The 16,228-nt window shown below is 46.8% G+C and overlaps 1 protein-coding gene across 1 annotated transcript in view; it reads left to right on the plus strand.

The window, feature by feature from the left end:
- Positions 1-16,228, plus strand: part of LOC126187787 (uncharacterized) — a 190,731-nt gene that overhangs the window by 150,886 nt on the left and 23,617 nt on the right. The window contains exons 6-7 of the mRNA XM_049929059.1: positions 3,141-3,557; positions 13,550-13,651. Of these exons, the coding sequence (XP_049785016.1) occupies positions 3,141-3,557; positions 13,550-13,651 (519 nt within the window). The remainder of the gene's footprint in view (positions 1-3,140; positions 3,558-13,549; positions 13,652-16,228) is intronic.

Genomic DNA, 16,228 nt, shown 5'->3' on the forward strand with positions numbered 1-16,228 from the left:
GGATGACCCGGCACAGGTTTCAACCTTTGTTCTCCCTAACGCGAGTCCAGTGTGCTAACCACTGCGCCGTTTTGCTCAGTCGTAACGTTGGGTTTTAATGTGAAATTTATTCGAACATTGCATAATAGCCTGGAATATTTTATTAACTGTGGCATTTTCGGCCGTAGTAGTTTAAATTTTGCACATTGAATGCTTGTCAAAAACAGCGGCGGCGGAAAACTTCCACCAAATGTGTATTGTCGTTAATTTGGTCACATTTTGAAATCGCACAAGTAAACAGGAAAACAATCACTATGATGCCAGCGAGGGAAGCTGTAAGACGCACACTATGTGATCAAAAGTATCTGGACACCCTTAATAAACATATGCTTTTCATATTAAGTGCTTTGTGCTGCCACTTACTGCCAGGTACTCTGTATCAGCGACCTCACTAGTCATTAAACATCATAAGAGAGCAGAATGGGTGTTACGCGGAACTCACGGATTTCGAACGTAGTCAGGTGATTGGGTGTCACTTTTGTCATACGTCTCTACGCGAGATTTCCACACTCCCATACATCCCTAGGTCCACTGTTTCCGATGTGATAGTGAAGTGCAAACCTGAATAGACACGTACAGCACACAGCAAAAAAGCGTACAGGCCGACTTCGTCTCTTGACTGACAGAGACCGCCGACAGTTGAAGAGGGTCGTAATGAGTAATAGGCAGACGCCTATCCACACCATCACACAGGAATTCCAAAGTGATAGTAAATGAAGAGCACCAGTTTGCTTTTGTTCTACAATATTGTAGAACAAAAGCAAACTGGTGCTTTTCATTTATTATAATGTTGTTCTACCAAGAACCAACGGAAGATTCTGTTATTATGAATTCCAAACTGCATCAGGATCCACTGCAAGTACTACGACAGTTAGGCGGGAGGTGAGAAAACTTGTATTTCATGGTAGAGCGGCTGCTCATAAACCACACATCACGCCAGTAAATGCCAAACGGCATGCTTGGTGTAAAGAGCGTAAATATTGGACAATTGAACAGTGGAAAAACGTTGTGGGGAGTGACGAATCACGGTACACAATGTGGCGATCCAATGGCAGGGTGTCAGTATGACGAATTCCCGGTGAACGTCATCTGCCAGCGTGTGTAGTGCCAACAGTAAAATTCGGAGGCGGTGGTGTTAAGGTGTGGTCGTGTTTTTCATGGAGCGGGCTTGAACTCCTTGTTGTTTGGCGTGGCACTATCACACTACAGGCCTAAATTGATGTTTTAAGCACCATCTTGCTTCCCACTGCTGAAGAGCAATTCGGTGATGGCCGGTTTCTGTGGCCGAGCGGTTCTAGGCGCTTCAGTCCGGAACCGCGCTGCTGCTACGGTCGCAGGTTCGAATCCTGCCTCGGGTATGGACGTGTGTGATGTCCTTAGGTTAGTTAGGTTTAAGTAGCTCTAAGTCTGCGGGACCGATGACCTCAGATGTTAAGTCCCATTGTACTTAGAGCCATTTGAACCAATTCGGGGATGGCGATTGCATGTTTCAACACGATCTAGCACCTGTTCATAGTGCACGGCCTGTGGTGGAATGGTTACACGACAATAACATCCCTGTAATGGACTGACCTGCATAAAGTCCTGCATAGAGTCATATAGAACACCTTTGGGATGTTTTGGAACACCGACTTCGTGTCAGGCCTCACCAACCGACATCGATACCTCTCCTCAGTGCAGCACTCAGTGAAGAATTGGCTGCCATTCCGCAAGAAACCATCCAGCACCTGATTGAAGGTATGCCTGCGAGAGTGTAAGCTGTCATCAAGGCTAAGGGTGAGCCAACACCATATTGAATTCCAGCAGTACCGATGGAGGACGCCACGAACTTTTAAGTCATTTTCAGCGAGGTGTCCGGATACTTTTGCTCACATAGTGTAACTCTGGTGGTGGGGAGGGACGGAGGGGGGATGGGGAAAATGGCAAAGCACGGCAGATCAAAACAAGCGTTACGTCTAGAAGACCCTCGTAAATAAGACATTATGATCGAGAAGTATATATATATATATATATTGGCCATGAAATCTTGGTAGATGATTTTTGCAGTGTCTGTGTGTTTATGGGTTGCATTTTTTCATATGACTTGTCAAGCCAATGGCAGCACGGCATCTCTTGCCGCAATTGTCACAAGTGTATCTGGCTGCTGAGGCAGGAGCAGTGGTAGCATTGCTAAGCCTTTTCTGCCTTAATCTGTCTAACAAGCATTCATCATGCTTCGACATTCCAGATGATATATCATCACGCCACTCAGGTCTCATGCTAGCCCGTGCCTCCCATCTGTTTGTGTCGATTCCAAAGCTCTCCATATCCCGTTTACAGGAGTCCTTGAACCTCAATACAGGACGTCCTACAGGTCTTTTGGCTATAGAGATCTCTCCAAGCATCACTTCACGTGGTAATCAGTCAACGGAGTCGTCTCTGCTTCAAGATAGCTGATATACTGTTGCAGTTAGTTTTAGATAGCACTGCTTCGTTGGTCACTCGGTCCTTCCACGTTACTCCGAGGATGGATCTCAGGCACCGCATGTGGAAAGCATTAAGGCGACGTTCTTGTTTGGCATAGGTAGTCCATGTTTCCGATACATACAAAAGGATGCTGAGGACGCAAGTTTGATATACAAGAATTTTGGTGGTCAAAGAGAGTTTGTTGTTTTTCCAAACACGTGTAGAGAGTTTGCCAAAAGTTGTCGCAGCTCTTCCAATGCGAGCATCAATTTCCTTGTCAACAGACATGTTTGATTCTATAGTAGTTCCAAGATAGCAGAAGTTATCTACGACTTGCAGAGTAGTGCCATCTAGTGTGATATTCGGCTTTGTGTTAGTACCCTGAACCATAATTACGGTCTTACTGCTGTTTACACTCATCGAGAATAGGTGGCATGCACGACTAAATCTTGATACTAGCTCTTGCAGCTCTTCTGCGGAGTTCGCAACAATTGCAGCATCATCAGCGTACAGAAGTTCACGAGCGACTATCTCGTAGCGCTTTGTCTTTCTCTTCAGAAGACTCACACTGAAAAGCCTTCCATATTTCCTAGTATGCAGATGTACTCCAACATTGCAATTCTCGAGAAGTAAGAGGTCGTTTTATTCTGGGGCAGGTCATACGGATACAGGCTGCGTCGCGGAAGCAAGGAGGGAGGCTGGGCACTTGCGGACGCTGCAGGAGGTCGCGGTGCACGGCAGGGGCCTGGAAGACATCCACTACAACTTCCTGGTGGGCGCCAGCGGCTGCGTGTTCGAGGGCCGCGGCTGGGACGTCAGGCCCGGTCTGCCGCGCAGCTGCGACGACTCCAGCGTGGCTGTCGCCTTCGTCGGCGCACACCACGACCATCCGCCCACCGCGCAGGCCGTGGAGGCGTTCCACCAGCTGGTAGCTCTGGGCGAGCGCGAGGGCCACCTGAGCGCGGACTGGCGCCTGCTGGCTCACTGCCAGCTCTACGACACGGACAGTCCGGGCCGCGCGCTCTACCAGCTGCTCAAGACGTGGCCGCGATGGGCCGGCGCGCGCGGCGCAGGTAGGCTACACCCGCCCTCTCTTTCCCCAGCTACTGTACGGAACAGCATCGGCTGCTGGTTCTTGCAAGGGAACTTCCCCATCGCACCCTCCTCAGATTTACACTCCTGGAAATGGAAAAAAGAACACATTGACACCGGTGTGTCAGACCCACCATACTTGCTCCGGACACTGCGAGAGGGCTGTACAAGCAATGATCACACGCACGGCACAGCGGACACACCAGGAACCGCGGTGTTGGCCGTCGAATGGCGCTAGCTGCGCAGCATTTGTGCACCGCCGCCGTCAGTGTCAGCCAGTTTGCCGTGGCATACGGAGCTCCATCGCAGTCTTTAACACTGGTAGCACGCCGCGACAGCGTGGACGTGAACCGTATGTGCAGTTGACGGACTTTGAGCGAGGGCTTATAGTGGGCATGCGGGAGGCCGGGTGGACGTACCGCCGAATTGCTCAACACGTGGGGCGTGAGGTCTCCACAGTACATCGATGTTGTCGCCAGTGGTCGGCGGAAAGTGCGCGTGCCCGTCGACCTGGGACCGGACCGCAGCGACGCACGGATGCACGCCAAGACCGTAGGATCCTACGCAGTGCCGTTGGGGACCGCACCGCCACTTCCCAGCAAATTAGGGACACTGTTGCTCCTGGGGTATCGGCGAGGACCATTCGCAACCGTCTCCATGAAGCTGGGCTACGGTTCCGCACACCGTTAGGCCGTCTTCCGCTCACGCCCCAACATCGTGCAGCCCGCCTCCAGTGGTGTCGCGACAGGCGTGAATGGACGGACGAATGGAGACGTGTCGTCTTCAGCGATGAGAGTCGCTTCTGCCTTGGTGCCAATGATGGTCGTATGCGTGTTTGGCGCCGTGCAGGTGAGCGCCACAATCAGGACTGCATACGACCGAGGCACACAGGGCCAACACCCGGCATCATGGTGTGGGGAGCGATCTCCTACACTGGCCGTACACCACTGGTGATCGTCGAGGGGACACTGAATAGTGCACGGTACATCCAAACCGTCATCGAACCCATCGTTCTACCATTCCTAGACCGGCAAGGGAACTTGCTGTTCCAACAGGACAATGCACGTCCGCATGTATCCCGTGCCACCCAACGTGCTCTAGAAGGTGTAAGTCAACTACCCTGGCCAGCAAGATCTCCGGATCTGTCCCCCATTGAGCATGTTTGGGAGTGGATGAAGCGTCGTCTCACGCGGTCTGCACGTCCAGCACGAACGCTGGTCCAACTGAGGCGCCAGGTGGAAATGGCATGGCAAGCCGTTCCACAGGACTACATCCAGCATCTCTACGATCGTCTCCATGGGAGAATAGCAGCCTGCATTGCTGCGAAAGGTGGATATACACTGTACTAGTGCCGACATTGTGCATGCTCTGTTGCCTGTGTCTATGTGCCTGTGGTTCTGTCAGTGTGATCATGTGATGTATCTGACCCCAGGAATGTGTCAATAAAGTTTCCCCTTCCTGGGACAATGAATTCACGGTGTTCTTATTTCAATTTCCAGGAGTGTAGTTATAAGTTGGCACAGAGCATAGGCCTTGAAAAACTGAACACAGATCAATCGAGAAAGCAGGAAGAAGTTGTGTGGAACTATGAAAAAAAAAGCAATATATACAAACTGAGTAGTCCATGCGCAAGATAGGCAACATCGAGGGTAGTGTGAGCTGAGGAGCACCGTGGTCCCGTGGTTAGTGTGTAACCTCCCCACAATAAAATAATGAGTAATATTCACATTTCGTGTAACTTCCCAACAGATAAATTATATAATAATCTCCCAACAGTAAAAAATATAAATATCTCGCTCACATTCAGTATAACCTACCAACAGAAAAATTGCGTAACCTATCAATAATAAAATGAGACTAATCTCTCAATAAAAATGGTGGTTCACTTATAAACTTTCAATAACTGATTGTGGATTTAAACTGGTAAATTTTGGACGTCAGCAGCGCTGCGTCATGGCCCTGAAAGATCATTCTGAATAAAAAATGAAAATTCTTACCTCAATAAAGTCGCCGGATAACGCGTATATATCTGCTCCTATAAGAAATTTTTGTGGCACAGCTCAGTGCAATGCTGACCAATAGATTTGTCATATATAAAAAGGAACAACTGATTTTTCTTTACAATAATTGGGATGACCATGGATTGGAGAAATTAGTAAATTCTTTAAATTCAGATGAATGATTGTCAAAAAGTTAATTTTTATAAGAAAGATTATTATTAAGAGATTTCTTTCTAAGAACATTTACATGGGACTTGACGTAACAATACTACATATGCGCGAGGCTGCTTTTACCTTATACTACAATGCTCAGACACCGCCATCGCTCCCCCACGACCGTCCCAGCCAACTCCACACACACGACTGCTCACTGGCAACTACTTACTCCTACTGCTACACAGTTCCTACTGTTGACAACAGCTCTCTGGTCTGAGATTCTCTTATAGCTTACATATCGCAGGCACCGCGTGAGGAATCCATCGAAATTACATCTGATCGAGCGCGCTAGCAACAAATTCCTTTATCATGGACCTTTACAAGTATGAGCAGCTGCGGAACGAGAGGTCCTTGGTACAAGTCTTCCCTCGAGTGAAAAGTTTCATTTCTCTATTTTCGAAAAGTTATGATCGTTCGTTCATTGACGTCTCTGTTCACTGTAATAAGTTTAGTGTCTGTGTTTTGCGACCGCACCGCAAAACCGTGCGATCAGTAGACGAAAGGACGTGCCTTTCCAATGGGAACCGAAAACATTTGATCGCAAGGTGATAGGTCAACCGATTCCTCCACAGGAAAACACGTCTGATATATTCTAAACGACACTGGTGACGGCATGTGCGTCGCATGACAGGAATATGTTGTCGACCCACCTAACTTGTACACTTGGCGAATGGGTAAAAAGATTCTTCTGCCTTGCCCGATTTAGGTTTTCTTGTGGATGTGATAGTCACTCCCAGAAAAGTGATGAAAACATAAGAGTTTGTCGTATATACTGCAACAAATGACTGCAACAGTTTCACAGTCACACAGTTTTCCCTGTGCTCTGTCAAAACATGTTTTTAACATTTTCAATTTTTTCCGTGTGTAGACCGCGAAATCCTGCATGTGTCCAAGCAAATCTGAACATGTCCTGGAATTTTGGAGAGCGAAGTTGATTATGTGTGAGTGCCTGAACTTCGATAACTGTCTGAAAATAAAAAATTGAACTTTTCATTCGAAGAAGACTTGAACCAAGGACCTCTCGTTCCGTAGATGCTCACGCTAACCACGGGACCACGGCGCTCCTGAACTAACATTATCCTTGATGTGGCTTATGTTGCGCATGGACTACTCAGTTTGTATATTTTGCTTATTTTTTTCATAGTTCCACACAACTTCTTCCTGTTTTCTCGATTGATCTGTGTTCAGTTTTTCAAGGCCTATCCACTGTGCCAACTTATAACTAAATCTGAGGGGGGTGCGATGGGGAGGTTCCCTTGTTGGTAGCGCACAGTTTTTAGGAGTCCTCAGTCAGTTAGAAAGGAACTCTTGTACGACCACTTTGTTATCCGCCTGTCTGGCTGTCTGTCTGTCTGCCGGCCGAGGTGGCCGAGCGGTTCTAGGCGTTTCAGTCCGGAACCGCGCGACTGCTACGGTCGCAGGTTCGAATCCTGCCTCGGGCATGGATGTGTATGATGTCCTTAGGGTAGTTAGGTTTAAGTAGTTCTATGTTGTAGGGGACTGATGACCTCAGATGTTAAGTCCCAAAGTGCTCAGAGCCATCTGAACCATTTTTTTTTGTCTGTCTGACTGTTAAAAAACCCTTTTCTCAGGGACGAGTATACGTATCAAGTTGAAATTTATGTCACATCCCCACTAACCCCCCCCCCCCTCAGATTTAATGGTACGATGGCCGAGTGAACAGCTCGCCAAAAACTGAGCACAGATCAAACATGAAAACAAGAAGAAGGTGTACTGAACTGTGAAAATACAAGCAAAATCGAAATAGTGAGCGGTCCTAAGCTCAAGATGTACAGCGCCGAGGGATCTTGGATACCCCACGGCGTCCTGGTTATGCTACTGGGTTCTGAAGAGGGAGGTCTTGTTCGAACCTCAATTTTCAATCAAGTTTGTGTCTCAGTGTAACGTCAATTTGCAACAGCGAGGTGTAAAGATGTAAGGAAGGGACCTCCAGACATACATACGTTCTATTTGTCCTACACAAGTACCACATGTTCTGATTCTTGCATTCCACTTTGGAAGTTTTGGCTCTTGAATTCCTTTGCTGTAACGTAGTTCACTCCCTGTTATTTGTTGTTTTCATTCTTGTGAGAGGTCAATGTGTCGTCTCGCCTGCTCTCACTATTCATCACATTTACTTGCGACGGTAGAACTTTCTTATCACGGAGTCATATTCTATAAGCAATTTCCAAGATTACTGAAGGATAACAGACAAGTCAATGAGCGAACGGAATGTTCATAATTTTGTGAAAAAAAAGAAACACAACGGACATAGGAAAACGGATCTCGCGCTTTGTAATCCAACACTGTGACGACACAACCACAACGCCGTGATTCTTGCAACTCGCTCGATGTTGTGCACTTTGACCTTGTACCGTTCACTGCTTGTATTTTGCTTGTTTTTCCACAGTTCAGTACACCTTCCTGTTTTCATGCTTGATCTGTGTTTATTTTTTAACGGGCTATCCATTGGATCATTTTACCACTAAATCTGAGGGGGGGGGGAGGGAGGGGTGTGCAGTGATGCGATAGGGACCTTCCCCTCTAAGTTAATGCAATGTAAAAGTACGGTCATTTAAGTCACATACACTCCTGGAAATTGAAATAAGAACACCGTGAATTCATTGTCCCAGGAAGGGGAAACTTTATTGACACATTCCTGGGGTCAGATACATCACATGATCACACTGACAGAACCACAGGCACATAGACACAGGCAACAGAGCATGCACAATGTCGGCACCAGTACAGTGTATATCCACCTTTCGCAGCAATGCAGGCTGCTATTCTCCCATGGAGACGATCGTAGAGATGCTGGATGTAGTCCTGTGGAACGGCTTGCCATGCCATTTCCACCTGGCGCCTCAGTTGGACCAGCGTTCGTGCTGGACGTGCAGACCGCGTGAGACGACGCTTCATCCAGTCCCCAAACATGCTCAATGGGGGACAGATCCGGAGATCTTGCTGGCCAGGGTAGTTGACGTACACCTTCTAGAGCACGTTGGGTGGCACGGGATACATGCGGACGTGCATTGTCCTGTTGGAACAGCAAGTTCCCTTGCCGGTCTAGGAATGGTAGAACGATGGGTTCGATGACGGTTTGGATGTACCGTGCACTATTCAGTGTCCCCTCGACGATCACCAGTGGTGTACGGCCAGTGTAGGAGATCGCTCCCCACACCATGATGCCGGGTGTTGGCCCTGTGTGCCTCGGTCGTATGCAGTCCTGATTGTGGCGCTCACCTGCACGGCGCCAAACACGCATACGACCATCATTGGCACCAAGGCAGAAGCGACTCTCATCGCTGAAGACGACTCGTCTCCATTCGTCCCTCCATTCACGCCTGTCGCGACACCACTGGAGGCGGGCTGCACGATGTTGGGGTGTGAGCGGAAGACGGCCTAACGGTGTGCGGGACCGTAGCCCAGCTTCATGGAGACGGTTGCGAATGGTCCTCGCCGATACCGCAGGAGCAACAGTGTCCCTAATTTGCTGGGAAGTGGCGGTGCGATCCCCTACGGCACTGCGTAGGATCCTACGGTCTTGGCGTGCATCCGTGCGTCGCTGCGGTCCGGTCCCAGGTCGACGGGCACGTGCACCTTCCGCCGACCACTGGCGACAACATCGATGTACTGTGGAGACCTCACGCCCCACGTGTTGAGCAATTCGGCGGTACGTCCACCCGGCCTCCCGCATGCCCACTATACGCCCTCGCTCAAAGTCCGTCAACTGCACATACGGTTCACGTCCACGCTGTCGCGGCATGCTACCAGTGTTAAAGACTGCGATGGAGCTCCGTATGCCACGGCAAACTGGCTGACACTGACGGCGGCGGTGCACAAATGCTGCGCAGCTAGCGCCATTCGACGGCCAACACCGCGGTTCCTGGTGTGTCCGCTGTGCCGTGCGTGTGATCATTGCTTGTACAGCCCTCTCGCAGTGTCCGGAGCAAGTATGGTGGGTCTGACACACCGGTGTCAATGTGTTCTTTTTTCCATTTCCAGGAGTGTATTTTGAGACTCGTGAACTCACTCATCAAAAGCTATTGCGCATTTCCCATCGACCCACAGTAACGCCGGCACGGTAGCTCAGCGTGTTCGGTCAGAGCGTTAGCTGCCCTCTGTAATAAAGAAAAACAGAGTTAGTGGAGGAACGATGAACTGAAACGGATGTCTTCCGACGTTCGCCCCGAGCAGATACAAAGAACGAAATCGAACAAAATGAGATTAAAAAAAAAAAAAAGAGTAATGAAATTTGGCAAGAAGCAAGGTTTTCACAGCACACCTGAAGGAAAAATTCCGAAAAGTGTAGCAGGCACAAGCCTTCTAAGTCTATGCAATAAAAAAATACGGCCATTTATGTCATATATTTTGTTACTCGCTAACTGACTTATTGCCAACGGCTTTGCCACAGTGGTTACACCGGTTCCCGTCAGATCACCGAAGTTAATCAGTGGTTCAAATGGCTCTGAGCACTATGGGACTTAACATCTACGGTCATCAGTCCCCTAGAACTTAGAACTACTTAAACCTAACTACCTAAGGACAGCACACAACACCCAGTCATCACGAGGCAGAGAAAATCCCCGACCCCGCCGGGAATCGAACCCGGGAACCCGGGCGTGGGAAGCGAGAACGCTACCGCGCGACCCGAAGTTAATCGCTGTCGGCCTTGGCTAGCACTTGGATGGGTCACCGTCCTGGATCAGCCGACTTCTGTGGGCAAGTGGAGTGCACTCCTCCCTCGTGAGGCCAAGTGAGGAGCAACTTTTTGAGAAGTAGCGGCACCGGTCACGAAAATTGACAACGGTCGGGAAAGCGGTGTATCCGCATCCGTGATGCCTAAGGGCTGAGGGCCGAGGATGACACAGCAGCCGGTTAGTACCGTTGGGCTTTCAAATCTGTTCGGACGTTCTTTCTTAATAAATAATTCAAGAACAGTCTTAATCGCATTTATTATTGTTATAATACCGCCAACCGGTTCAACCCGACGTAGGGGTCATCTTCTGGGCGTTTACACCATTGGTCAAAGATGAACCCTACATCGGGTTGAACCGGTTGGCGGTATTATAACAATAATAAATGCGATTAAGACTGTTCTTGAATTATTGATTAATCATACTAATCGCTGCTTCTCTCCACAACCATGTTGTACAAAAATCGTTTCTTGTTTTTTTAAACTCATCAATACCTATAGGATTCTTCCTGTTCACCCGACATCATGAAATTTGGCAAGAAGCAACGTTTCACCGTTCAAGTAAGGGAAAAAAATCCGAAATTGTTAATTTGCAATTATATCATAAGAAAAAAAAAATTGCCATTTGTTATTCAACAGTCCGCCTATCTCGCCATCTGTTAAGACCCCTTTTTTCTCAGGAATAGTTGTACATATCGAGTTTGAAATTTACGTCGCATACTAAGGTCTGTAGTTCCTTGGTGTAATAAATGCAAGCTTATAAAGCAATACAATTAAAAGATATGGCCACTTTTGTCACATATTTTGATACAAATCCACTCATCAAAACCTATGGGGCATTTACCGTTGACCAACACTCATGAAATTTGGCAAGAAGTAAGGTTTAATGCTACAAGAAAAGGGAAGGAATCCAGAAAGTGTTAATTTCTGATTATATAGGGTGTATCAAAAATAATCATCCGAGTAGGCACATCTATATTTGTGAAGCTGATAAAAAATATACAATGAATTTTGTTTTTTGACGCAAGGGAAACTCAAAAAGCTTTTTTCATATCTGTTTGTTGTTGTTCATTACTCCCCCCCCCCCCCCTCCCTGAGAAGCACGGCATATGTCAATGTGGTATCAAATTGTTCCCACACTGCAGTGAGCATGTCTTGGGTTATAGCATCCACCGCTGCTGTTATGCGGACGTCTCCATTCATTGTTGTTGATAACGGAGGCACATGAACAGAAATCTTTTATAAATCCCTACAAAAAATATCACAGTCAGGTCCCGTGACCTTGGAGGCCAGTAATGTAAGGCTGAATCATTTGATACAGTGCGACCGATCCATCTTTCAGCAATCCGTTGATTTAAAAATTACCGCACTTCCAGATGCCAATATGGCGGTGCACCATCCCGTTGGTAAATGAAGTCGTTCGAATCAGTCTCCAACTATGGGAAAAGAAAGTTCTCAAGCATAATTATCGAGATATGTGCTTCCTGTAATAGTGTCCTCGGCAAAGAAAAATAGACCATACACCTTTTTCTGCACAAAACACATTAAATTTAGGAGAGTCCCTCTCATATCGTAAAACTTCATGTGGTTGTTCCGTACCCCATATTTTCACATTATGACGGTTAGCCTTTCCATTTGAATGGAATGTTGCCTCGTCACTAGACACTAAGTGTGGAAGAAAACTGTCACCTCCATCTTGCTAAGAACGAAATTACAGAACTCCACACGTTGTTGTTTGTCTCCTTCACGAAGAGCTTGCAGTAGCTGAATTTTGTATGGTTTCATGTGTAAACGTCGACGCAACACACGCCAGATGGACATCTCGGCGCTGGAACCGGCGCTGGGTGTAGATAAAGTGCTTGGAATCGATCTTCGATTGATAAAAAATTAGCCAAGCGAGAGTGGGACTCGCACGCTAAGAGTTCCGTACAAACTTACGTACATATATATTTCATCGATCCTGGGAATCGAGAATCTCAACGATTTTTTCCGTTATCGATTCCGGTGAGATACTGGTCCCGGGAATCACAAGACCGTATCAAAATCTCTACAGTAGATCCCCAGACTAACTCGGACATACAAAAAGCAAGGAACTTCTGGTTATATATGCAGAGAGAGGAGATTTAATAAAACATTTTTACTTACTTACTAAAACATGACTATAAGTCACATTTTATGTTTGCGTGCAATACTGTACGTCTATTACACCAACGGCGGCAGATGAGTGCAGTGTATGTTCAAATGGCAAAAGGTGTTTTCAAGTGATATAATTACAATTTAACAAGTGTCAGAGTTTTTACTTCATTTTTACTGTGAAACGTTGCTTCTTGCCGAATTTCAAGATTCTACGTCGATGGAAAGTGCATCAAAAGTTTTGATGAGTGAGTCTGTGAGTATCAAAATAGGTTACATAAAAATGACCGAATATTATGACTGCATCGACTTAGAAGCTTACAAGTTTTACACCGCCAAGGGACTATGGACCTTGGTATGTGACATAAATTTGAACTTGATACGCTGAACCAGAGAAAATGGCCTTAACAGGTAGACTAACACACAGATGGATAAAAATGACAAAAAATATTCCTTCGCATTATATAATTGTAAATTAACATTTTTTGGATTTTTTCCTTTACTTTTACTGTGAAACCTTGCTTCTTGCCAAATTTCACCATTCTAAGTGAACGGGAAGCCCCATAAGGGTTTTTGATGAGTGAGTTTTCAAGAATGAAAATATGTGACGGAAATGGCCGTCTCTTTTGATTGTAGTGACTTAGAAGCTTAAAATTTTTACACCTCCAAGGGATCATAGAAGTTACTATGTGACATCAATTTGAACTTCATACATCTTCCCTTACCTGAGAAAAAGCGTTCTTAACAGTCGGACACAAGACAGACAGTGAGACGGACGGATGGACAACAAAGCGACCTTTTGAGTATTTCGTTTTTGCTGGCTGGGGCACGGAACCGCGAAAGGCGAAATTCAGCAGGATTATGTCGCAGCTCCGCACTACATGCTCGCTTCGCTGCCTGCCTGATGCAATGGTCGCATTTGTTTCAGAAATATTTGACCTGAAACTGGTGTCGCGAGTGCAGTGGCTGGCCATTCCAGCCGTAGCGCCAATCTCGAAGCTGCAGCGCCCTGTCAAGACGGTGGTCATCTGTAAGTATCCAGGGGTATGTACCATATGACGCGTAGTGTGTTAATGTGTTTCTCATCTTTCCATTGGCTGCGTGCGTCCGGATATCGGTAATATCCTGTAACGATGAATTTCCACGGGAAAACAGAACTAGCAATCTGTCAATTGGATCAACGTAATTTTTACCTGTACATTCACAGGGATCGGCTTTTCTCCCTCTCTTTTAGTTGACATTCGATCTCTTAACAGGTACAAGTCGAAGCTAACAACATGCTGGAAAACTGTGAGACTTGCAGAATGTCATTTTACTCCTGTTACTTACATTTATTTTGATTTCAAATGGTAAACAGCAACAGTCAGTCATGTTTTCCGCTCTAGCTTTATTAGAGCAGATCCAGACTTCGAATAGCAACCACACATTACCTGTGCTGAAAATACACTTAAGCACCAGGGAAACTGGTATAGGCAGGCGTATTCAAATGCAGGGATATGTAAACAGGTAGAATATGGCACTGTGGACGGCAACGCCTGTGTAAGATAACAAGAGTCTAACGCAGTTGTTAGATCGGTTGCTGATGCTACAATGGCAGGTTATCAAGATTTAAGTGAGTTTGAACTTGGTGTTATAGCCGACGAACCAGCGAAGGGACACAGCATCTCCGACGTAGCGGTAAAGTGGGGATTTACCCGTACGACCATTTCACGACTGTACCGTGTATATCAGGAATCCGGTAGAACATGATATCACCGACATCGCTGCAGCCGGAAAAAGATCCTGTAAGAAAGGGACCAACGACGACTGAAGAAGTGCAACCCTTCCTCAGATTGCTGTAGATTTCACTGCTCGGCCGCCAACAAGCGTCAGCGTACGAACCATTCAACGAATCATCATCGAAATGGCCCAGTCATATACCCTTGATGACTGCACGACACAAAGCCTTACGCCTTTCCTGGGCACGTCAACACCTTCAGTGGACTGTTGATGACTCGAAACTTGTTGCCTTGTAGGACGAGTCTCGTTTCAAATTGTATCGAGCAGATGGAGGTTTACGGGTAAGGAGACAACCTCATGAATCCATGGATCCTGTATGTTGGCAGGGAACTGTTCAAGCTGGTGGGGGCTCTGTAATGGTGTGGGGCGTGTGCATTTGGAGTGATGTGGGAGTCCTGATACGTCTAGATATGGCCCTGACAGGTGACACGTACGTAAGCATCCAGTCTGATCACCTGCAACCATTTATGTCCATTGTGCATTCCGACGGACTTGGGCAATTCCAGGAAGACAATGTGACACCCCACACGTCCAGAATGGCTACAGAGCTGCTTCAAGAACACTCTTGTGAGTTTAAACACTTCCGCTGGCCACCAAACTCCCCAGACATGAACATTATTGAGCGTATCTGGGATGCCTTGCAACGTGCTATCCAGAACAGATCTCCAGCTCTCGTACTCCTACGGATTTATGGACAGTCCTGCAGAATTCATGGTGTCTGTTACCCCCAGCACTGCTTCAGACATTCGTCGAGTTCATGGCACGTCGTGTTGCTACACTTCTGCGTGCTCGCGCGGGCCTTAGACGGTATTAGGCAGGTGTACCAGTTTCTCTGGCTCTTCAGTATATAAGAAGTACACAGTCAGAGCATGGTATTCAAAAATTACAACTCATGACATAACCTATATCGCTCGCACATTAAATTACATACCCAGTATTTCGGAGTTGCTATGCATGCCCTGGTACCTCTACGCCTTTTGTTAGGGCTCTTGTCACAGTCCATTAAAGACTACTTTGTACTGAAGGGTTTTGCAGGGAACACATCGGTTGGCTCTGTGGCGCGCGCTATATCAACTACGTAATACGTTACCTTCATAGGAAAGCAATTAAGGTCGCTAATAAAATTTAAAAGTTGCAAAGGAATAAAATAAGATAAAATAATATGCAGTTAAGTTTATTGACGTTGATGTACTGGCCGACTGCCACATTTAACAGTTAACATTAGAAGACAAAAAAATGCCAAATTCACTCCTTGTCATCGAGTTATTTTCTTAACCTTTAAAATGATTCAAATGGCTCTGAGCGCTATGGGACTTAACTTCTGAGGTCATCAGTCCCATAGAACTTAGAACTACTTAAACCTAGCCGGCCGGTGTGGCCGTGCGGTTCTGGGCGCTTCAGTTTGGAACCGCGTGACCGCTACGGTCGCAGGTTCGAATCCTGCCTCGGGCATGGATGTGTGTGATGTCCTTAGGTTAGTTAGGTTTAAGTTGTTCTAAGTTCTAGTGGACTGATGACCACAGATGTTAAGTACCATAGTGCTCAGAGCCATTTGAACCATTTTACTTAAACCTAACTAACCTAAGGACATCACACACATCCATGCCCGAGGCAGGATTCGAACCTGCGACCGTAGCGGTCGCGCGATTCCAGACTGTAGCGCCTAGAACCGCTCGGCCACTCCGGCCGGCTAACCTTTAAATGCGTAAGTAAAGTCAGTTTCATAATATTTACAAAAAAATCTAGCAAAACATGATGTATACTGTTGCCGTTGGAATTGATTTGAATGGTTTAGGGGGTGGCGTCTTTGATTAGTAATCTAAAACTC

This window comes from Schistocerca cancellata, chromosome 5 (genome assembly GCF_023864275.1).
Source record: "Schistocerca cancellata isolate TAMUIC-IGC-003103 chromosome 5, iqSchCanc2.1, whole genome shotgun sequence".
Classification (NCBI taxonomy): Eukaryota; Metazoa; Arthropoda; class Insecta; order Orthoptera; family Acrididae; genus Schistocerca; species Schistocerca cancellata.